A 25712-nucleotide genomic window follows, 5' to 3' on the forward strand; every position below is an offset into this window, starting at 1 on the left:
GCTGGCCTCAGACTCACATAGATCCACCTGCCTCTGCCTCCTGATTGCTGGGATTAAAGGTATATGCCACCATCTTGTGGCAGTGATATTCTTATCTAATTTGATCATAAGTTTGGTCCTGTTGAACATTATTAAGACAATAGTTTGAATTACTGCTGGAAATTTAAGAATGCCTTTGACTTTAATACTATCTATCCATAATTACAAATTAAATTGTAAAGGAATATTATACTATCTGCTAGTTTGAAGGAATTATCAATTGCTTCTTAATTAAAATGCCCTGCATATAAATGCTAAGAAGGATCATGGGAGTTAAACACATACATGTTGGGGAAACAACTGCTCTTTAAGTGCTTATTAATACTTTTCATGTCAGTGATTGAAAATATAAACTTTGCAAATGTTTTTATTTTTTAATAAAATCTATTTTCTGTTACATTTTAAAGTATTTCATATGTTAATACTGTAGTTACATCATATACACTTCTTCCCTCCTCCTCTTCCATGTCCTCCAAATCCATAATTTCTTCCATAAATATCATTGATATATATCTATATATGTGTGTGTTTGTGTGTGTGTGTACATATACACACACGCACACAGATTCATTAGTGCTACTCATATGTGTACATGGTTAGGGCTGGCATTTGGATTATATTACCTATTGGGGAGCTTGTCTCTGGAGAAAAATGATTCTTCCTCTCAGCTCATCTAATAGCATGATTAGGGCCTTGTGAAAATATCCCCACCCATGTTGGCATGTTAACTAGTATTGTGATTATCTAGATTTTGTCTATGCAGCAATGCTGTTGAGATATCAAGGGCTGGGTGAGGTGGTACACATATCTAATCCTAATACTGGAGAGGCAGAGGCAAGTGGCTCTCTGAGTATAAAGCTTGCGGTCTACATAGCAAGTTCCAAGACAGAAAGGGACTTATAGTAAGACCCTTTCTCAAAATCAAATAAAACCAAAGAAACTTTATAATTTGTATTTAAAAGATTCCCACCTCCTCAGCTTTATCAGTGAACAGAAATGTATACTTCTAAAAATATGTAAAAATTGTCTATATTATTGAATAGGCAATGGATTTAGAAGACATTTAGGGATAGAACCATTCATGGTTTCAGAAGAACTTAGGAAACTTGTAGCAAAAGAAGCTTAATGCTTACATACACAAAAACCTAAGACAGGAACAGTACCTGGCCTAATAGACAATCCTAATAAGTGACTTTTGAAAATCAATTAACAAATTAACTCGAAATGTATTGGTACAATTGTCCTTGATGAGTCAAACAGCTATCTTTTCACTTATAACTATAGGAATGTTTTTCTTTAGTGGATTTACACACACAAACACATGGAGTGGGGGGGGGAGGAGAGAGATTACCATGTTAACTCTTTTAGCAATGCAGTGATACAAAGGGGATTCATATGTGGTACCTTAAGAACCTCTCCAATGGGAACCATGTACTGATGGAGTGCTCCCCATTCTCCTTGTTCCACTGAAACTCCCAATCTTCTCTGTGAAGTTGCCTGGCCTGCCTTTTCATGTAAATAGAGTCAAGAAACTTATCTTGGCACAACTCCCTGGTGTTGCATGTGTTTTCACCTGTATTTTATTACTGGCTAATACTACATTGTCTGGATATCTGTCTCTTTTTTGTTTATATATCATGTTTGTTGTGTTACTATGAATGCTTTAATGAGCACCATGTGTACAAGTCTTTGAGTAAATAGTTTTCAATGCTTTTGGGTAAAGGCCTAGGGGTAGACCTGCTTTATCATGTTTCAATTGTATATTTAATCGGAAGACTTGCCAAGTGCTCCTCAGAGGGGGTGCACAATTTACATTTCTGCCAGCTGTACAAGAGGGTTGCAGTTTCCCTACATTTTCACGAGATCATAAGCATCCCCCTCTCCAAGAGTCAGGGCCTCTTGAATGAAGGCCTGCTTAATTTTCTCTCTGGTCATCCTGTGATTATGAGTGACATCTCCTCGTGGTTGGATTAGCATCTCTCCAGTGACTGATGATATTAAGCATTTCCTCATGTGTTAGTGAATATCCTTAAAAATGCCTACTCAAATCTATTGCTTGTTCTACAATCTTTTTTTATTGCTATTGTTGGCTTGTAGGAATTCTTCATATAATCTAGGTATTCATCTCTTATCAGATAATTTTTATTTTTGTTACCCCGAGTTAAATTTTTGCTCTTCTTATTGTTCTTTCATTCACAAAAGGTTTTAGTTTTGGTCAGCAGGCCCATCTTTTTGATTCAGTTATATATCATTGTGTCATTTTTTACTTTAGTTAGAAAATATGGCTGACCTTTCTTACTTTTCCACTATAAAGTGCTCAGCACAGCACAGCACTGTTTGAATACCATGTGTGTGCAAAGACAGGTAGAAATTTGGTAGACCTATTCTAGGTAAAACAATATAGGTTGCTTTAAGATGGTACTTTTATTTTTGTAACTTTGTAGTCAAAACCAAACTAGGAAACAGGGCAGTTAAGTACTTAACTACAAATTTGTTCTTTTTTTTGGTGGCATATAATTTCAGCTATGTTGAAAAGTGCACAGTAAATAAGTGATTAAACTCCGACTTTGGAACACAGAAGCACTATGGAATTCACCTGCTGTGTGCCATATGCTCTCTGGTAGCTTAGCAATGCTACAAGACTGAGGATGGGAATGGAAGGTTCAAGTGCTCTTTCACACTGCAAATGCTCTTTCTTCCAGGTTGATCCCCCAAGTCCCAGGGCTGATGCTTTCTTTGGATCACCTGGAAGAGACTGTGAAAGAGATGGATGGGCCAGGATGCACAGTGGTAAGGGGGAACTTTCTTTCTCCTACTCTAGCTCTAGTTGCTTGAGCTAATGTCAAGCCTTACATGGCACTGATCGATGAAACACTATTTTTGCTGTATCATTAGACATTATGATAAAGCTTTTTAGAAATAGAAAAAAATGGATTTCTGTACTTTGAAAACATTCTTTTAGATTAAAAAGAGTATTAAATAATATTAGCATATTAAATAGTATATTAAATACTATATCAAAATAACTTGATAGTGATCTACTCAACATTTTCTCACTTATTTGACTATGAAACATTTCTCACTTTAATGTGTTAATTTACAGACTATATTTTGAGAAGCACAGTAAAATAACTTGGGGTTATGGGCTTGGAAGATTATATATATGTTTGAATAATTAACCCTGCCACTTATTTATATACATTAACTAATTATAACATTCTTGAACATTTTAACCCCCTCAGTATAGTAGTTAATAAGGATTAGAGATAACATAGGAAATGTCACATGGAAGAGTATGTGAGCATACTTACTTAGCAAATATCAGCTAATTTGATATTTCTGAAGTGATGAATTCTTTAGATTTAGTTTATAAGAAAATGTTTTACTTGTTAGCCCTAGTCTCTTTGGTGAGATTATTTCTTAAGAGCAATGTGAGTTTTTTTTTAATATGGTTAGATGACATTGTATAATGAAAAGTATTTGAATATTAATATCAATAAAAAGTGGCTAGAAACTCAACAAGTATTCACTGGCAACCTTTAACATTATTTCCCTACACACAGAGAAAATCATAGTAAAAGAAAAATGATGTAAGAGGAAGAAAAATGGAATCATACCATGTGGTGAACTTGGATGCCTTGCATTTTTGGTTAATCTGTATACCTTCTTTTTAAATGAACAAAAAAATGTTCTTTTTAGAGAACATGCTTTGTTTTTGCTTAAGCACTGATAAAGAAACGGACTTTTGTTAAGCTTGAATGTTTACAGTCATACAGTCAGAACATTTGACCAGAGGCGGCTGTCTAAGTATATTCAGTTTCTTGAATTTTATTTTTTGTCTTCCTTCCTTCCTTCCTTCCTTCCTTCCTTCCTTCCTTCCTTCCTTCCTTTTTTCTTTCCTTCATTCCCTTCTCCTTCTTTCCTTTTTCCTTCCTTCCATTTGTTTTGATTTTTTAGACAGGGTCTCTCTAAATAGTTCTGCTGTCCTGGAACACAGTCTGTAGACCAAATTGGCCTCAAACTCAGAGTTCCTCCTGCATCTGCCTCCTAAGTGCCAGGATTAAAGGTGTGTGACACCATTCCCAGCTTATATTTTTATCATAGTGGGCTTTATTTATCAATATATTTTTATTTATAGAATAGTGGATTATGTGGAAATTAAATACAAATGTAACATTTCTCCTCTTGGCAGAAAGTTAGGATGTAGAAAATGGACTGTGTGAATGAGGCAAAGGGAATAACTTCATTGTAGATATGTATTGAGAAGATTGATTTTCAATGCTACGTTCTTGATCTGATTTGTCAGCAAGATGGTTATTGTTCCTAATGATCCAGCTGAAGCCTGAAGCCGTCAGCTGTCTCTGTAGAAGTACATTGAGGATGTCAACAATGAGTTGTTTTTTTCCTTTTAATTTTTTTATTTTGATGTACAAAAGTAGAAACAGTACAAATAATTCCTATCTCTTGCTCACATTTGCTTATTTCTTTGAAGATGCTTAGATTCATTTTATTCTCTACTGTTTTTCTTCTCTATTTCTCCTCATCCCCAAATGTGCCTTTACACAAATTATCTCAGCAAGAACATTACTATAGACTGTACTGTATCCCCTGAAAATTTGTATCTTGAGTGGTGCATGCTAACCCAGTACTTGAGAAGTAGTTCCAGGAGGATTAGGGGTTCAAGGCCAATCTTGCTACATAGCAGCACACACACACACACACACACACACACACACACACACACACACACACACACACATACCTCAACCAGATAAATAATACACAGTTTGTGTATTGAAGCCCAAACCCCACTGATGATGGTTAGCAGTGGGGCTTTTGGCACGTAGGTTTAAAAGCGATTGTGAGGGTGTTGCCCCGTGATATGGGGAAAGTCCTGTGCCTTTTTCACTGTCCTATTAGGACTCAGCCAGAAGGCAGCATCTGCAATCTAGGAAGAACAGTGTCACTAAAACTTGGTCTCCTGTGTCTAGCTTCCTTAACTGTAAGAAAGAAATTCCTGTTGTTTGAGATACTCTGTCACCGAAGAAAGACCTGCTAGTACAGGTCAGATACTGACTTCTGGTTGTATTTCTTAAGCCTGGATGTCCTAGCTTTGCTTGTGGTCGTAGGGAATGAGGTATTCAAAAGCAGTTCCCTTTACTTGATGAAGATTTACAAGAGAGCAGAGGCCAGACTTAATGTTTTGAGTGTGCATTGGGTAAGAGACCATGGGTAACACGATAAAGGATGAAAGAGCAGAAGTTGAATTTTCAAGCAGACATACATCACATTAGGGAACTTTTCTTATTAATATAACTTTCAGAACAAGGTTCATTTCTACAGCTTCATGACAAGGAAGGTAGTAGTATCCTTTGTAGTCGAACAACATGGAAGTTTGTTAAATAGAGGTTGACACATAGGGCACTTAGCTATAATGGTCAGGCTGGGGCTTGAGAATTATTTTGAGGAAAAAAAAAAGAATGAGTTCATAGAGCAATACTAAATTTTAAATTAAAACCCTTTAAAATCCTTGCTTGAGGTTACAGTTTGTCCCTAGGAAATGAATCATATGAGCCTGTAGGTAAGATTCAGCTATGGGAAGAAGGTGTTGAGGTTGATTTATCACAGGAGTTCCACTGTGAATGCTTTTTTCTTTTTAATTCATTCTTCTCTCCTACAATACATCTTAACTGCAGCCTTCTCCCCGCCCAACTTCTCCAAGTCCCATTCTCCACATTCTCTCTTACCCAGTTCCAACCCGTCCAACATCTCTCCCCCACCCCTGCCCAGTTCTTCTTCTCTTGTATGATATGGTTTCTAATTATTAGTTACTAATTAACATTTGAGTTTTTGAAGTATGTATCATATCCACTTAGTTACCAAATCTGTAATTTGGTGCCAGCTTTTTGAGACTATATATTTTTATTCTCCTGTGTTTTGTTTTTAAGAAAATCTTCTCTCATTATATTTATGGAGGAAGCACTGAACTAACTGAAGACCTTAGTTTTATTGCTTATTAGACAGGAAGGTAGTGATGGTGAGTCATAACTACTAGGCTGCCTGTGTTGCTGTACAAAATGTTGTGGAGTGCTTGGTTTAAAAGTAAATGATAATGATATTGTTAACACTTATGGAGCTTCAGAAAGCTAAGGTCAAGATGGTGGGGAGGTAGATTGTCTTCTATCATGACTCTGTACTCATGACTGTGTAGGGGAGGAGAGAGGGAAAGAAGGTTCCTGGTGTCTCTTTTCCAAGAACATTCATCATGTTTGAGGCCCACTGCCATGACCTCATCTAAACCATATCACCTCCCTGGGAGTGAGAGCTTCATCATATGGATCTCACAGGAGGGGGACACAGAGATTTAGTCTTTAACATTTCTTCCATGCCATTATTGGATAGGAAATAAGAGCTAACATTTAAAAATATTTTCTTCCAGCCAGCTATTCGTGTACTCAGGTTTCATTGTTTAATTATCACTGAAATTTCATGAATGCTTCGAGTTTACAAAACTTTTTGATTGTCTTCAACCTTAAACAATTACCTCTGATACATTTTATGTCATTAATTACCTGTACCTTTCCTATGTATAGCCTGTTCTTTTATGCTTCTGTTATCCAACATTGTACAATATAACCAAAATAGATTTTGAGTTCTTCATGACCATAGGCTATGGCTTTTATCTTCTGCTGCATTTAGAGCTTAGTTGGTTTCTAATTGTTGGTGAGAATGACTAAATGTGAATATTGAGAATCTGATTATCAAAGTAAAAGCTTAATTTGTAAGGAAATGAAAGAAATTAAAATCATAAAGCTGTCAAATTACACTGACTTTATAAACATTTTGTGAAAAGTAGAAGACATACCAGTGTGTTAATATATGGAAACTGTTGGTATATTCTAGCTGTGAAAGATTGTTATCTCAATTTTTAAAACTACCGTGTATGTGTGAATTAGAACATGCCCTTGTTAAACTTTGATTTCTTCTGATGAATATGGTCATGTGTGTATTTACTTGCAGAGGAAAGATGAGTTAGAGTTTTTTCTTTTTTCAATTTTAAAGACTGGTTAAGATAATTGATTCCTACTGATATTAAGTTGAGACCTTAACCTTGTATGAAAGACATTTATATTTTCACCGGCATATAACATTGTTTAAGATACAAAGGAAACAAATATCTTGTACCATAAAAGATAAGGAACAATTGAATATAAACTATGTTATGCCTCAATACCTATAGATACTTTTTCAGGATTAAGTTAAGAGTATAAAATATAGAAACTTGACTAGAATATGTAAAGCAGAACAACAAATTATGATTCTTACTTGCTTACTGAGAAAAGTCTAACAGTTCATAATACTTGAAGGTTTAATGTTGAAATTGTAAGTCCTTTAAATAATAAATAGAACATCAAATATGCATCTCTACTGTGATATTGCTATTTGGGGGAGATTTGATTAGGATTTTATTTCAAGCTACTATGTGGCAGCTACTATACTGCCATCTCTCACAGGGTATGAAATATAAGTCTAGACTTTGACTTGGACATAGGTAGATAGTGTTTGCATCCTCTTGAATTAAGGACTGAAACAAGAGATGGAGTATATAACTTGACTGGAAAAATATATCCAAAGTGACACAATTAGAAATTAAGCCCAGGTTTGCTTAATTTTGAATTCATGTTGGAGTTAGTTTTCTTTGTGCCTTTAATTTTTCTTTAATCATTAGCAATTGCAGGAATATTTACTTTTAGATGGACATCAAGCAAATTTGGAGTCTTGACCTAAAAGTTTAAGGAAAATGATTGGTACCACAGAATCAATGTTGGTGTCTCAATATGCAGTGATAGCTGCCCATCACAGAAGTCTGTGAGTTCCCTATGTCCCACCATAGATAAAAAGAACTCAACTGGCTTGGTGACTAAAATCACACTTTTTTTCTTTTCTTTCTTTCTTTTTTTTCTTCCTTTCTTTCTTCCTTTCTTTCTTTCTTTTTTTTTTGTATTTTTTTTTTTTTTTTTTTTTTTTTTTTTGCTGACTCACTGGTTTAATGAAAAGAGTCTTTGTAAAATCACTGCCTGCTGAAGAACTGACATGTAACCTATTGGGTTGTCCTCTTGATGCTCTAACACTGCTGAGGAATTTTAAAGTGTTTTTGAAATCAGATGTATTATTTGCATTTGAGAAATGTTGATACTAAAAATCATAGGTGAAGCCAGTTTCTTGCCTTTCCGATGTTGCAAATTGATCTTTTGTTCTACACAACCTTTTCCAGATCATCCTCACTTTGGCTGCTGCAGATCCAAGGATTATAAGGTATGTCAAACCAATTATATCATGACAGCATAAGTATATTTCTGCTATACAAATTCTTCTGGAAATTTTATAAAAATAATGTGAAAGCAATAATTGACACAGCATGGAATGCCATGGTTTTGGTGGCTGTGCCAAAGAGAGTAATATGCCTTCACTGAATGTCTTCCTACAGATATGCTGTGGGTTTCATTTTCCATTCTGACAAAGTGTTGAATTTAAATGTGTGGGTGTGTGTCTGAATGTGTATGTGAGGGGGACAGGGAGACACTATACACATATGCCCATGTGTGTATGCAGTGCAATAAACATTAATTTGTGTAATATGGCTATGTGTTCTTAATTCACACGTGTAATATAATGCACATACATGTATTTTTCTGTGTATGTGTGTTTAATGCATATATGTATAAGTTATACATATATGTATGTACATATGTGTACACACATATATTGATTTTGCATACATAATGCACACACAGGGGAGCTAGTGTCATGTCCAATATTCTACATGGAATAAGGAGGCTTCTTTAGTTATTCTAAAGGCAGACTTTCCTCTTTTTTAAATTAATTTTTTAAATTCATTTTACATAACAACAACAACAACAACAACCAACAACAACCCTCCCTCACCTCCTTCAGCTTCCCCCACATCCTCCTACCCCACCCCTACCCACTCCTCAGAAAGGTAAGGCTTCCCATGGGAAGTCAACAAAGACTGACACATCAGGTTGAGGCATCTCCTCTCTGCTGCATCAAGGCTGAACAAGGCTGCATCAAGGCTGTTCATTTCATTTAAATAATGCTCCACAGTTGATAATTACATATTTTCATATTTGTTTATATCTTTTACAGTTATCTTTTTTTACTAATCAATAAGTATCAGGCTATCTAGTGTTTTATTGACTTTTTTTTTCAACTTGCCCACATGCAGTTTATTGGTGGAGGGAAAAGAAGTGGCGGAGGGGGAAGATGTTGGCCAACTGAGAGCAGAAGAGTGAGAGGGGTAGGGTGAGGGGCACTGGCTTAAAAGGGGAAGCTTTCTCATGCTGATTTTGTTTTTTAATAATTGCTCTTGCCTAGTATATTTATATAACTTGATATGTATTATATATAATATGAAAATTGTGTGCATAGATTGGAAGGAATGGGGTAAAATTTGTTTGGTACTAATCTGACTGTAAGTTTAGTTCATTTAAAGACAGATGTGAAGAAGATTCTTTTCCCAATGTGTTCTACTAAGAGCTGTACCTCAAAGTGTCTTTAATTTCCTACCCTCCTCTGAATTCACTACTTTTAGGCATTTCCTAAGAGACAGTGAGTGGTGAGTAAATTCTCAGATTAGTTTTATATCCAGGATGGATATTTTCATGGAAATGCATCTATCATATTGACTATAGAAAGAAGAAAGGATGATTTTTATGGATTAGTAGTTAATTGATAAATACATAGGTAATAGAAAAATAAATCATTTCAACAAGAGAAGGTCTATGAATCATAGTGTTTTCTAGAGAGTTTATATAGAAAAGGACATTGGTTTTGAGGCCCCTGGTGACTTATAGAAAGAGAAAGGAAGATGAGTGAGTTTGCAGAAAGAAAGCAACATATGGGATGTTGGAGCAAGTACAATGTTCATGGAGAAAAGATAAATTACTGATGGGGTTGAATGTATGATGTGCTGAAGGATGTGATACTTTTCATTCCCGAGGCTCACAACACCTGGTACAGCTTCTGTCTCCCCTTTGACAGTTTTAGTTTTTCTGTCTTGATCTTCTCTTTTGGACAAATTATATTCTCTTTACTGTGAATGCATAATAATCATCTTTTCTCAATACTTTTAAGCCCATTTCTATTTTACTGTTTACTCCATCTTGAACCAGTGTCCTCATTTCTTTTTCCTGTGCAGTTGCACAAATCTTGTGTATAGTACATATATTTAATATATAACTCATTGGGGATGGTGTCTTCAAAGGGACATTTTGAGTATTTATTTGATATTATTACAATTACATAGGGAAAGTAGTTTAGTATATACTGAGCTGAGATGTTCTGTAAAGAGTAGGATGATTTGAAATAATGAAGATTTATTTCATATCACACATGGCTTTCAGGACCCTCATAGAATATTAAACAAGTGAAAAGTTCTATATCTATATACAGATATAGAACTGTATATTTACACAGAACCAGTGAGTTTTGAAAATACTGTTTTAAGGTACATTGTATCATAGTAGTACAAGTATACAATTATAATTTGTTTTTTCAAGTACAAATGGATATAATTTGTTTTAAGACCATATACTGTTTATTTTCTTAAACTAGTAGTAGTACAATATATTGTTTTTTCTTAAAGTGTGTGTTAAATGTCTTATAATTAAATTGTCTTTATTGATTATTGTAAGTCCTAACACACACACACACACACACACACACACACACACACACACACCACACTCGCACAAACGTGCACAATTACACTTATACACATGCACACACACAACACAAACCACAAACTCTCCACGGTGTGTCCTCCCTTTCTAATTATCATTCTTCCTCTGAAGAACACTGCCTCTCCTCCTTACCATTATTCTGAAAGTATTTGGGGGAAATTAATTCTATGAGGATTTCAGAACTAAGGAGTTACTATGTCTCTTTAAATAAAAGATAAAAGAAGCCATCATACTGAAATTGAGAAGCATCCCAATTACAAAAAGGAAAGAAAGAAAAATACCCTGACTCAACAATATGTGAGAAAGAACCTCCAAAGATAATACTGAGTTTGTTCTGTGTTGTCCATCTACTATTGGTCATGGGGCCTACCCATAAGCATGGTTTGTTTCCCATTAAGACTCCCTTGGCTAAAAATAATATTTTGTTATTTAGGTGTCTTTCAAGATGAATAGACTTACCTTAAGATTAAGCTATCCCTCTCTTTGGCATATACTACAGAGACATATTCAACCATGTTTGTTGCTGTTGTATTCATAATAGACAGAAACTGGAAACAACTTAGATGCCTCACAATGAATATATGGATAAAGAAAGCACAGTACATTTATATAACAGAATATACCTCAACTATTAAAAAATAGAAAGCCATAAAATTTGGAGGTAAATGGGTAGAACTAGAAAGAATTCCATCCTATATAAGGCAATGTATACCAAGGAAGACATATGGTATGCCAACATGGTATATGGTATGTTGATAGCTGGTCATTGATAAGAAAGTTATAATCTATAAGAACATCAAGGAAACATATACAGTACAGGAAAAAGGATGGGGGGTGAGGAGAGGGATGGATCTTCCTAAGAGATGGAAATAGAATAGAACCTTCCTGATGTTGCAACCCTTTAACACAGTTTATGCTGTGTTGACTCTAACCATAAAATTATTTCCTTGTACTTCATAACTAAAATTTTGATACTGTTATGAATTATAATATAAATATTTGATGTGCAGAATATCTGGTATGTGACCTACAGGTTCAGAACTATTAGAATAGATAGTTATGGATGGTCAGCCATTGGGGTCTGGAATTGGAGGGACAAATGGGGAGGAGGAAGAAAGAGAGGCAGGCATGAGTGAGGGAATATGGGAAGGGACAACTAAACCTAAAGGACATTTAAGGACAGTAGATGTAAACTATGTACATACATGAAGGTGATCTGAATGTAATCCACAAATAACAGGAAAGACAGAGCCCAAATTGGACATCTTTCATAACCAAATGAAGTTTCCAGTACTGGGAATGAGTTATATCTGATCAAGTTCTTGGACAAAGGGGGCCTATGGGAACCCTCAAACAATCCAAGCCATTGCCAAGGAAATGTTGTTCTGTTGACATAGACTCAATACAGTTGGTTAAAATACATTTGGAACAATTGTTATCCACGAACTCATAGGCCATATTCTGAAAACAACATCTATATAACTCATTGAACACACAGAAGTCAAATTGTTGTTCACCTAGAGCCTTCATCACTATGGACACTAGTTCATGGTACTAGAAGGTAACCATCATGCTACCAGAGGAGAAAGTTAAACATCAGCTCAGCTACAAACCCTTTAATCTACACTGGTGACCTGCCTACAAGACACATTGGTACAACAGTGGCACAAAGCTTGTGGGAATAACCATCCAATATCTCATTTACTTAACGACCACTCTGTGAGATGGATATCATAACTAATGCTTATTAGGTGGCCAAGTATCTGACCCTAGGTAGACTGGGGATTAGGAAAAAAAAAACAAATACTACTGTTTTGCCAGAGGAAAATAGCAATAAAATGACTCCTAATGACATTCTAATACATTCATAGGTTTTGCTCAACTATAATCAGAAAATATTCCTCCTGAAGCAGATGGGAACAAATGCAAAGACTCACAGTCAGATATTATGCTGAGTTAGAGACATTGGAACACTCAGCCCTAAATGGGATATCTTGATCAAGTCCCTTTGCTTGGGGCTCAGAAAACTGCAAAAGAGGATGAGAAAGAGTTTAGGAACAAGAGCTGATAGAGGTCACAAAGGAATCAATGTCTGTAGATACAACAGAGCTGGTGTACACATGAAGTCATAGAAATTGAGGCAGCATGAACAGGACATGCCTGGGACTGTACAAGTGGGGTTCTAGAATGAAAAGGAGAATTTGACAAACATCCCCATCCCTAACCCTGAAGCTAAGTTGTTTCAAGTTTCTGGCTATTATGAATACAGCAGCAACAAACATGATTGAATAAGTGTCTCTGTAGTAGGATGTAGTTTCCTTTGGGTATATGCCAAAGAAAGGGATAGCTGGATCTTAAGGTAGGTCTATTCATCTTGATAGACACTCCACACACTTCTATGAGTTTTGTTTTTTAGATTCTATAGCTAATGTTCGGTTACAGTATTTTGTTTTTCTGTTCCTGGATTACTTAGATTAATGATTTCTAGAATCATGCATTTTGTTGCCAATAGCAGAATTTCCTTACTTTTTAAGATCACATAATAGTTCATTATATTTGTCATATTTTCAAAAATTTCTTCTGTTAATGGACACAAATTGTGTATGAGCTCATTACTTAAGAGCCTTTGCTAAATGCGGATAAAAGCCAGAGCAACTCATGTTTCTTCCAAGGGACATAAGCTTGGAAATTATGTGGTATATTTTCCAACCTGTCACAGGCAAGAGTTTTATTAATTTTTTGATGCTGTCTTATATAAATCTTAACTTTTTTATCCCCAAATATCTGTTTCCTTGCTGCCTTCTCCCAAAGAATACACAAATGAATATTTAGCTTTATGTTAAGGCCAGTATATTAAAACTTCAACTTCTGAATTGCTTAGAGTAATGTTATTTGTTATACAAATAATACTCCAATTTCAGAAGCTAAATATAGTAGAGATTTAATTTTTAATCTTTTAACAAATAGAAATTGCTTTCCAAATTTTGTTTTGTTCTAGGCAATAACCCATATTGGTTCTTCCTTACTCTAGGGTCTCACAGGCCCCTTCATAGGCACTGAGAAGTTGTTTTCTGAGAGCATTGTCCTGAAATGGACATTTGTCTATGTTTTGTTGTCAATAACCAGTCACGGTTCCTCCCCTGATGTAAAGATTGTTTCTAAGCAACATCTCCTCACTGGAGGAGGGCACGGCGAGTTGTGGTGTATGTCTAGTCACTTCTATTGCATTCTAGATATGAAAGAGTTATGGCAGATGTCAAGTGGCTTCTTTGGTATTCTAGATATGAACCTCTGTTTTCCCTTTGACAAGGATTTTGTGACTGAAATAAAAAAAGTAACAAAACTAGAAATCATCTTCATTCTTGGTATTTCATAGTAATGTGGATAATAACAGAATCCGTGTGTATTTCGGCTGTAATACCAGGGATGAGAAACATAGTGCTTTAATATTCTGCTCATCAACTTTCTGTAGTATAAACTTTTTTTAAGATTTTATTTTTATCTGATAATGATTTCCCTGCATGTACAGTATTTGCATGTTTTGTGCTCATGAACATCATAAAAGCATCATATCCCATGGAACTGGAGTTAAGGGTGGTTGTAAACCAATATGTGGGTGCTGGGAATCAAACATGGGTCCTCTGCAAGAGCAACATGTGCTATAAATCCCTGAACCATCTTTTCAGTCCCCAGCTTTGATTATTATAGCAGATGTCCAAGGTAATTACATATAAAGAAACAAACATCACTCAGTTTTGCAGACCTCAGTTTAAAGTTTATTGGTCCCATTGCTTTGGCAAAGTGGTGTATCATGGTGAAAACACAAACACATGGCAGAGAGAAGCCACTTCCATCAGGATACAGAGTATGTGAGAGAGGCACACTGGATTCTACCATTTTCTAAAGGCCTCCTAGTAGGCTCCGCCCTTAATGACATTACCACTTCATGATTTAGCCTTTCTGAGGATTAAGTTTTTATCACATGAGCTACTGCATAGCATATAAGAATCAGATTATAGCAGCTAAGAGCTAAAGGGGTTGACATGAGCAAGAAGAATTTGAAAAGCACCCTGATGACCTTGAGCTCTGTTTTTCTCATGTGTCATGGGCCATGTGTTATGTCTTTTAAAAAGGAGAAGGCAATTGAAAATTATTAAGTTCAGTAAATATCCTTCAACATAAAAGCCTTATTGCCTATAAAACGTTTAAATCTGGCATCAGGAGAGCATGTAGCAAGCTGAAACAAACCCATGAAAGTCTGTCATGGCTGATTATAGTGGTAATTGATCCAGATTATTGGTTATTTCAAATTTAGGAACTGAATCTGTGATGCTAAAAGGCCAGAGATGAGCTCTTTAGGAGGAAGTTTGCATGTGAAGAAAGCAAGCAGGCAATGCCCCCAAAACAAAACAAGCAAAACAACCAAATCCAAGACACCTGCTAAGAAACAACAAAAGTCTGAGAAGTAACTTAGTAACTCTGATTGCTATTGCAGTGAGAACAGCTAAAGTTCTCATTGTCTGGGTCTGGTTCAAAGATTAGTTTAGTAATTTACACTTGTTCATGTACATGAAACCATCTCTGATAGACTCAGAAAAATACCAGTGAGATACATTGTAGAACCATTATCAATGCACTGTTGACTTTCAAGTCTCATCAACACATGAAAATATTACTAAAAGGTTCTGCAGTCCTGGAAGACTGTGAACCTAGCTTTGGACTTAGTTTAACCAACCTACTTCAACAGTTATTTTGTCATGGCATCTGGGAGGAACTCTGAGGGGTATGCTGAGGGATTTGTAAGATCTTGAAGGTGCTATTTCTGCACTCAGGGCTTTTATCTGTGTTTAAGATCTTTGGATCTTTAGACTTTAGTGGGTATTGGGGTTGTCTAGTACAAATCACCAGATGTCTCCCCCAGTATCTATATGCTCTGAGGATCTTAAGGGAATATTTTTTGGGATATAATACAGAGAGCAGGGTGCCACCTTGACAGTGATGTCTCTGGAAGCAAAAGTTTAACAGTTGATATTCATAGGATTTGGAGTCATGAACATTTTAATGGTGAGCTTTCAGTGAAGAATAGAATTGATAAAGTTTGTATATAAAATTTTAGGGTTAAGAAACATAGGCTAGAGACTTACCAGTCATAATAGGTGAGTAGTGGAGGAAAGGATTAATCTGTTCTGAGAAGGACATTGCTTGTCTAGACAAAGAGAAGAATCAGTATTATTTTGAGGAGGGCTTCCAATTGATGATCGAGCCTTCTACTGTTCTGTTAGATCGTTGTGGGAAGCTCCTGAGATAAGTACTGAAACTATTCACTGGTTTACTGCCTTGTAGTCCTGGCTAAAAGTTCCTTGAGAAACTCAGGAGAAGGTCATGTTGAACAGAGGTGGGCCTTAGATCTTCATGTAATTAAGCCATGAGGAAGCAGGTGCTCTAGATTCTCCTATTTCACTAAGTTATATTTTCCCCTTAATGTGTTACAAATTGTTAGATATATTGAGCTCAACATGACAAACTCCAGTTGCATGCTCTTTTCTTCAACTGTTGTAATTCTGTATCTTTATATCTTTATTCATCCACACATCTATCAGTAGACACAGGTTGAGTCACTAACACCGCCATTTTGTCTTCATTACTACATTCTCCTTACTGTGAGGTGGTTGCTGGCCACTTTTTCTAAAACAATTGCTTTTCATTTGCTCCCATTCCACCCATCAGCACTTCTGATCCCCTTTCTTGTTTTACTCTCTCTGGTGGAACTTAATGCTCCTTGGAATACCTCATATTTTATTTATGTATCTTGTTCTGTGTTTATGTCTTAAATCTATTTATCCTTAGTAGAATTCTGCTCGAATACAATTACACCATTGTGCAAGTTTGTTTATTTGTCTGCCTTAGTTATGTATTTGGATGTTCCCAGAAGCAATGTATGAAAGAAGGTTATAGGGAGAATTTGAATTGCACCTGCTCGACCCTCATAGCAAAAATAAGCAGTCAATTGTTTATTCATGTGTGCTCTCTATTATATATACACCAGTCCAGATACTTACCCCACCACTACTCAAAAAATGTTTTTTTTTACTAATACTGAAATTTACTCTTTTTTAAATTTTTTTCTTATTTTACATATTGATCCCAGTTCCCTCTCCCTTCCTCCCTCCCATGTTCCCGACCACCAGAGATAAATGTTTTGAGTTAGTAAAATTGTATCATGTTGTGACTACCTAGACTTGACCTAAACAAGAACAGCAACAATAGAGATATGCTTAAGTGGATGGGAGAGGAGTTCTCAGCCCTACACAGAGAACTACAGGCAACTAAATAATGTTTAGAATAGGGGACATAGTCCTATCCAGTGAAGAGCATACCAATTAGTTTTCCATACCAATCAGTGGTCAACAGAATGAGCAGTGTTTTTTATATAGTTAGGGATATACATATAACAACAATAATGAAAATGAGACCATAAACTTGAAAAGAGAGCAAGGCAAGAGCTATATAGGAACATTTGGAGGGAGGAACAGGGTGGAAGGATGATAAAATTTCCAAAAATAAATTAAAAATATAATATACACATCTTATGTAGCATGTCTGTGTGTATGCCTGTGTTATATATCTATATACACCCATTTTCAAAAACAGGTTATCAGGACACCACATGGGAGAGACTTTGAGGATCCTTTCGAAAGGTGTGAAGAATACCTGAGCCCAAGGACATGTGGCAAGCCCCAGCATTCTGCAAGGACCTTACTAGTTCACTCAGCACCCTCAACAGCACCAAAGCATTGCCCAAGTCCTGTGCTAAATAGGGCCTCTCTCAGGGAAAGGTAAGTGTGGTTCCTGTTTTTCCTCATCTTTTCTTTTTCTGTGTAAAGATAATAGGTTCATGGCCAGCCTGGGCTGTACTTTTCATCTTTTGAATATTTGGCATTAGAAACAGAAAACAGCATATTCATATGAAGTAATTGTTTATGCAATTAAATTTTGATTTTGAGACTTACTCAAATTGTTTGTTTGGAACAGATTATATATTGTGTCGGTATTTCTCCCTAGCATAGTTCACTTGAAGTGAGTTTGTTAGCCAGATCTGGACTCTATTCCTAATTAGTTAACGTAATTCTTAAAGTAAAACTGAATTGTGATAGGTTGTTTTAGTACACCCATAGGGATTTATATTGTTGATTGCCCTAAGTATAGAAATAGCCCAGGCTAAATTTTCCAATTAGTCTCAATGGTGAAGCATGCATGGTTGTGTGGCATCTGGATTCTCATTTACCTCCTGCCAGCAACCCAATAGGATCTAACTCACAGGAAGTGTCAAGCTCTCCTTCTAGAAATGCTTGCATCCTGAGTCTGAAATGTTGTTATATGTGGGCATGAGAAATCCACCACTTGTATATGAAAGTATTATTTTACCATTTAAAAAAACTAAATTATTAAAAAAAACTTTTACAGAAAAGTTGAAACTTGGGAGATATATTTTTAACACCTTGTTTCTCATCTTCCTTGACTACAGATAGCAGAAAAAAGTAGCCACCGAATTCTTAAAGCATATAAAGTTCATTTACCCGACATAATTACAATGATTTAATTAGTTGCAGAATCTATTTTAATAGTCCAGCTGAAAACAGCTATCTTGAACAAGATTATTGCTGCAGCATTAAAGCATTCTGTCCTGAACAGATAGTTTTATCTGTTTCCTCATTAGCTGTGTAAGCATTTGTACTGGTGGAGGGGGAGAGGGAAGAAGAGGATATGAGCATGTTTGTGATGCTGGCCTCTTAATGGTGAGATTCAGAAGATTTTTAATTTAATTGATTTTGAGAATTTCAGGCATAACCATTCCCCTCTCCTCCTTCCCATGTCTTCCCCACTCCTTCGTAAATTCATGACCTCTATTTCTGTAATCAATTTTGCTATTCACACACACACACACACGTGTATGCATGCATACTGAATGCATTTAGTATTCCTCATATATTCACGTGTTTAGCACTTGGGATCATGTAATTTACAGGGGTCTCTTCCCTGAAGAAATCTGATTCTCCCTCCCCCTAGTGGCCACTGATTTCCTATAACTAACTCTTCACCTACGGCTGGAGCCTAGGGAAATTTCCCCCATCTATGCTGACATGTTTCCAGCATTGTCATTAACCAGGTTTTCTTTAGACAACCATATTTCTGAGATTTCATGTGTGCATCATCTCTTTCATGTCTAGAAGGCACTATCTTGCGGTATCTGGGTCCTTGGGTTTAAGATCTTCCCACTCCCTCTTCTGACATGTTCCCCGAGTTTAAGTGTAGGGGTTCTGTTGTGGGTGTACCAATTGGAGCCAGGCACCTTGCCATCCTTGTTCTCTACATTTTGACCAGTTTGATTAATGCTACTTTTAGTTCATTAGAATCATGCCTGAGGGGAATAGTATTGTTATACATGGGAGTTTTCATGTGGTGTGTCTGTGTGTGCGACACACACACACACACACACACCCTCCCTCACTTTAGAAATTGGAGAAAAACTCTTGAAAAGAGGGTTTCTGATTACTTGTATCTCAGTGTCAGGTGGGTTTTCTTGATACTTTTGCTCAGATGTTCAGATACAGTGAATGTATGTTTAAAACACCATAAGAATTATTATGGTTTTGTTTTGATATTTTGTCAAGTTTTAATCTTTTATGTGCTTTCAAAAATGCTTTACTTATCTTGCTTTGGTAAATATTGTTTTGTGCCCTAAAAATTTAAAAATGTATTTTGTAGGATTCTTTTTTAAATGTACTACAATAGCACAGTAACAATTGGGAAGGGGACATGAGTTATTTCGTCTGTGTACAGAATGTTGACTGTAAATTCTTTATTGAATATAGCTAAAATTAGATGTTCAACTATATTTCAGTGGAAGAAATATCTTAAAAGTAGATATTACATTCTCTCTTCTACCTTCCCTCAAGTTCTATGAGATGTGGTTTGACTATGTAACCTCAGCTGACCTGGAAATGTAGACCAGACTGGCCTAGCCTTGTGCTGATGCTCCTGTGTATGCCTAAGGAGAGTTAGGATACCTTATTTTCATGCTGAATAACTTGGTTAATCATTTTTGTTAAAATACAATTAGTGCTCTTAATAGTCAGCATTGCCTGTTTTACTTTCGATTCAATGAAAATACAGCACATTTAAAATAATTGGTGAATTAGTTTGAACTCATTCTGAGTTGAAATTTTATTAACGTTTGTGACAAGCATTATAATTTTCCCCAACATAGTGCAACAGCTCCATATTGATGCATTTTACCTATAAATAAGGACATGTTTCTAGGGTCAACTCATGTTACTAGGAGCAAACAGTTGTAAATTAAACTGATACAATTGTGTATTGGATATCTCAGTCCAAATTGCAATTTTTGTCTAAAAGTATGTCAGAGACACAGCTTCAGGAGTTTATATGTATGGTATTCATTAAAATTATATTATCTAAAATTACAGTAAGATGCTAACTATCAGTTCATACCAGCTAGTTCTTATTTAGTTCAAGTGCTTTTTTCTTTTCACTCACTAAAAAAATACCTCCAGAAATTGCCATGCCATAAAATGGTTTCAATATTGTTTATGAGTATTTCAGAAGCACATTTTTCTTTAAGCAAAATATTATTATGACTCCAGATTTATTTTACACTTTACAATTACTAAAATCAGGCTTAGATATTAGCATACCTAATTAAAAGGAAATTGGTGCCCTTTTAAATCATGCTTAAGTTTCTCCTTTTGCAGATCACATTAAAGATGCGAGGCAAACATCCCTTACACCATAGCACAGATTAGTGGATTGGTTCATGGAGCTGTTGGGAGGCCCTGCAGTTGCACAGGTGGATCTTAGATTTCCACAATGGGTCTCATGTACTGAAATAATTGTTCTGCCAATCCACTTCCATAGATGCAGCTAATCTTCCTTTTTATCTGCATGAGAGATTGTTGGGAATTATCTACTAAATTGATTGTCTATTGATTATGTCCTTTAAAATATATCATTTAAACATCTATTTAATAATCTGTACCTTGTATAATAATATATTATTCTAATTTTGTAAGAACAAGCTGAAAACAAAAAGGGGACCAAATTTAAGTAATATATTAACACACTTCCTATTTATAAGGGAATTATCAATAACACTTCAATTATATGCATTATAATTAAGGGAATCAGCCAATTTTCACGATGATCTGAATAAAATAAAATAGCTTAATTACAGAATGTCAATTTTCAACTAAGGAAGAGCAGAATGAAAATAGATGTTTCATTTCTTCTCTGACATTTTAAATCCCATTACACAGTCTCAAATTGAAGCCATACTTTTCTCATACATATTTAAATATTTCATTCTTTTAAAAAATAAGTTTTTCATAGCGAATAGAGAGGTGATAACACCTTTGTTGACATGGGGCCATTTATTCCTATTCAGAAAGAGTGGAGATGGAAATGTGAGTAGATTCTAAGTAGTATTTTCATCTCATACATATTTTGCTTATTTCATAAAGTTGGTGGGTTGTAGCTTCCTGTTTTTTCCGTATAGTTTTTCCGTATAGTTTCAGAGCACGTTAAATTATTAAAGAATAAGTGCTAATTAGAGAATAAATGCATACATCGCGCATGAAATTATTGTTTTAGTGTGAAAAGCTACATCTTAGAGATAAGAGCTGTTGCACAAGCTTTCTGCCCTGGTAGGTCTCACAGCCCTTGAGCCCCAAATGAAGACTCAGAGACTTATATTAATTATAAAATCATTGGCTGATGACTAGTGCTTCTTATTGACTTTCTCTATCTTAATTATTAACCCATTTTTTATTAATCTAAGTATTTCCACAGGGTCTTCTTTTACCGGAGAAAGGTCTGGGGAACTGTTACTCCTTTGGCATCCTACATGGCTATTGTTCTCTGCCTACACCTCCCAGAATCCTCCTAATCTCCCAGATCTTCCTATCTTGCTGCCCTATTGGCCACAGTCTTACTCATCAACCAATAAGATATACACATACAGAAGACCATTCCCCATCATTGTTGAAATCATTAAAGTGATCAGTTATCTACATAATGTTTCCCAAATACATGTCAAAATTAATTACTAAGGCTGTTTTTAGATACTGTAAAAAACTGATAGTAGTTGAGAGTATGTGTTTGAATAAGCTCTTTCTCCTCATTGTTAACTAAAGGAAGAAATTCTAGTATTTTAAGCTTATAAAGTTTGGGGGAAGTTTCCTTTCCTCTCTTAAAAGTTTTTTCTTGTGCCCACAGATTCCACTCTGACTGGTGTTCACCTTCAAACTGTGATGAGATCCATGACCGGGTAAAGGATGTCTTGAAATCACATCAGGCTCATGCAAGACATTTATGTGTTAGTTTTTATATTTTCTCTTTATTAAAGACTTTCTAATAGGCTCCCCAAACCAGCCAAGGTGCTTACAGGTTGTGATTTTTAGTAATGGGGAAGGAAATGCATTCTCTGAAGGAATTGCTAGGTTTACTACAGGCCTCATAACTAACTTCCTGCTTGCCCAGAGTCATACAAAATGCCATTTAATTATTTTTTGTGTGTATTTTATTACCTTTATTTGTTTTGTGTGTGTTTGTGTATTTGTATACATGTGCTGAGACACATGCAGAAGTCAGAGGTCAGAGAACATCTTTGGTGGAATCACGGGGTCATTTGTCTCCTTGAACCATTTTGTGTCCTGATTTTGTCTGGATCAGAATCAGGTCATCAGGGCTAGAAGCAAGTGCCTAGGGTTTTTGTTTTATTTTGTTTTGTTTTTGTTTTATGCTTTACTACTATGCTAGATAGTTAACACTGGTTGTCTGAACTGTCAGAATTTTTAGTCATAATTATCTTATTAAAAAGTCACTGAACTCCATAATATTTGCCAGGTTTTCATAATGTGGTAAGTCTTGTTTTGTGATCCAGTGAAAAGACTCCAGTTAGTGAAGGTATATTTGATTCTGTAGGTAGACTAGGGATGGGGGAATGTGTGGAATACCTCTTCTAAATCAGGTGTCGAACTGGTTGACATGTCAATATATATACAAAAGAAAGAAGAGCATGTCAGGTTTAGCTTTATTTGAGGGAGGTGCAGTACACAGGTTTTCCGAGGTAAAGTAAACAAATACATTTATGTTTGTGGTAACAGTATAATAACAATATAATATTTTTGTGTTAGGTTTTTACATTTCATTCATTAATTTGAAACAATTACTTCTCATAGTTTGCATTTTCCAAGTTATATCTGTTTTCTTTTACAAAAATAAAAATCTAGCTAATTTTAGTGAATATTGTAGTTTCTGTATAGATTAATTAAAATTTAAATATTTTTCTTTATTACTTTCATTATTCAGTTTTTAAAACTATTCTGTTACTAATTTGCCTATTACTCTAAGGTAAATACAGAACAAATTATTTCTTTGATGACTTTTCTAATAGTATTAAGATGTGAAAGCACTTAGATTTTTGTATGTTTATTGTCATTGTTATTGCTACATTTTCTAATAATTTAATATACCCTGAAATTTGGGCATCATTCTTTCCAAACTACTTCCTGCTGGTAAGGGGCGCTGTCATGGGGGATTCGAAGAAGATTCAGAAATCCTGGCTGTAGTCTGTAAGGCTGCTTTGTCCAGCTGTTTTGAATGTAGGATCACCTCGTACTCTGTTTCAGGTGGTCTGGCTTGATCAAACCACATTAGTCTGGAAGGAATCCACATATTTTCATTTTCCGTGGAAACAAAAATAGAAATCCTTTTCCCCAGTAACTTGTCCTTGAACTTAAATTTTGGAGTCAAAGCATTTTTTTTTTTAAATTTAATTTATTATTTTACATGTCGATCCCAGTTCCTTCTCCCTCCCTTCCTCCCTCCCTCCTTCCCTCCCTTTTACCTTCTCTGCCCTCTCACATGCACTCTAACCACCCTCCCCTCCCATCCCCCCACCCCAATTCCATATGTAGGGGAATGCCATCCAGTTGGGTTCATGTAGATCTGACAGGTCATGTGAAGTAGGGACTAGGGCTTCTCTCCTGTCTCTAGATTAAGGCAGTTATCCCTCCATGGGGGATGTGTTTGCAAAGTTCTTTTGTGCACCAGGGATACATCTTGGCTCCACTGTCTGAGGTCCCTTAGACTGCTCAGTCCTTCTGGCTGAGACCCATATTCAGGGGGGCTTGAGTCAGTCCCATGCTGGCTTCCCTGTTATCAGTCTAGTGGCTGTTAGCTCCTCCTTGTTCAGGTAAGCTGTCTCTATGTGTTTCTGCCACCTGGTCTTGTCCTCTCCAACTGCATCTGGGTTCTAGTTCGACTCAGTGTTTATGTATGGGTGTTTGCTCCTGTTTCCAGCAGGCATTAGTTGAGGGCTCCATGGATAAGTTAGTTGTTGATCTCACTCTCCGGGAAGGGCATTTATGGTAGCCTTTCCATGGAAGCTCAAATTGTTAGTTGGGAGCAGTCTTGTTTTAAAAACCAGATATTGACAAACAGATTGATACATCAAAAAACAAAAGAACTTCTAAAATCAAAACAAAGATCATTAATGATATGGATCAGCAATAAAGGTGCTTGCTGCCCAACCTGATAACCTTAGTTCGATCCCTGGGAGCTCACACAGTTGAAGGGGACAGCCTACCTCAGAGTATTTTCATTTAAATTCTATAATATGCTGTGGCACATGCATACATGAGCACATACATGCATGTAATTAGTAATATAATGAAAAGAAATTTTAATTATTTTTAGTGATCTCCTACATGTATACAATGAAATGTGGTCATACCTATCTCTTATTTTCCCCTCTGACTCCTCCCATGTGTCTCCAACACAACTCCTTCCAAAATAACCCTTAAAGTCCACTTTTATGTCTCTTCACGGGGGCATGGGAAGCCTACCAGTGGCTACATCTTCAAAGAATAATGATTCCTCTCCCCAACAAATATCCACTGCCAATAGGAATTTATTCTGAAAAGAACAAAGGTGGAAGACTCACCATCTTTGCCTTAGCAATTTATTTTGTTGAGGACAGTGTGGCATTCACTAAAGCCACAGACATATTTAATGAGTATAACAGAGATGTCACAGATTGACCTACAGAAACGCTATTGTTTATGTGTGAAAAGGGTGCAAAGCCAATTCAACAGAGCCCCAGGGAGCTCTTGTCCCTGCTTCCTGGGTTGAGATTATGTGTGTGCCACCACTCCTGGTGTTGCTTACATTGGTACTGGGGTTGAACTTGGGTCCTCTGGCTATCAAGGCAGACTGCCCTGCTCCAACACTTTGTATTTTTGCCTTGTGAACAAATGGTTCTGTATGAAAACAAAACTGAGCAGCAACAGAAAAGAAAATTCTCTTGTCCCATAATTCATAACCGATCAAGAGACCTTATGTATTACAATACCTTCAAAGGAAAACATAAAGAAACTGGACAAATTGAATTTGACAAGGAACTTTTGTGACTTGACACAATGCACACCAGACAAAACAAAATTAAGTTGGACCTCATAAAGTTTATAAATGTGTGCCTCATAAAAGGCACTGGTAGAAGAATGAGAAACCTTAGTCTGGGTAAAAATATTTTTATCAGGGCCTGGATTTGATTCTCAGACCCATATGGGGTGGAGAGGAGGAGGAGGGAATAACCAAAGTACCACAGGTGATCATCGTGTTCTCTTTGGTGTCACGTGATGTGAAGGGTTCTCTGCTGTGTTGTCACCTTAGTCTAATTTGAGAAAATGTATCTGTACCGAACGGCTGTTTCTTAAAACATGTAAGCACTGGGTTGGAGCAATGGCTAGTTTCACAACCCAAAATATAAACTACCTTAGCATTATTCTTACAAATTACCAAGTAATCTGTCGTAGATAAGGAGATACTAAG

At 36.0% G+C, this 25712-nt stretch overlaps 1 protein-coding gene across 1 annotated transcript in view; it reads left to right on the forward strand.

The window, feature by feature from the left end:
* Nucleotides 1–25712, forward strand: part of Spata6 (spermatogenesis associated 6) — a 99056-nt gene that overhangs the window by 51987 nt on the left and 21357 nt on the right. Inside the window, exons 8-11 of the mRNA XM_051188469.1 lie at nt 2742–2829; nt 8315–8355; nt 17454–17638; nt 22095–22194. Of these exons, the coding sequence (XP_051044426.1) occupies nt 2742–2829; nt 8315–8355; nt 17454–17638; nt 22095–22194 (414 nt within the window). The remainder of the gene's footprint in view (nt 1–2741; nt 2830–8314; nt 8356–17453; nt 17639–22094; nt 22195–25712) is intronic.

This window comes from Phodopus roborovskii, unplaced genomic scaffold (genome assembly GCF_943737965.1).
Source record: "Phodopus roborovskii unplaced genomic scaffold, PHOROB, whole genome shotgun sequence".
NCBI classification, from domain to species: domain Eukaryota; kingdom Metazoa; phylum Chordata; class Mammalia; order Rodentia; family Cricetidae; genus Phodopus; species Phodopus roborovskii.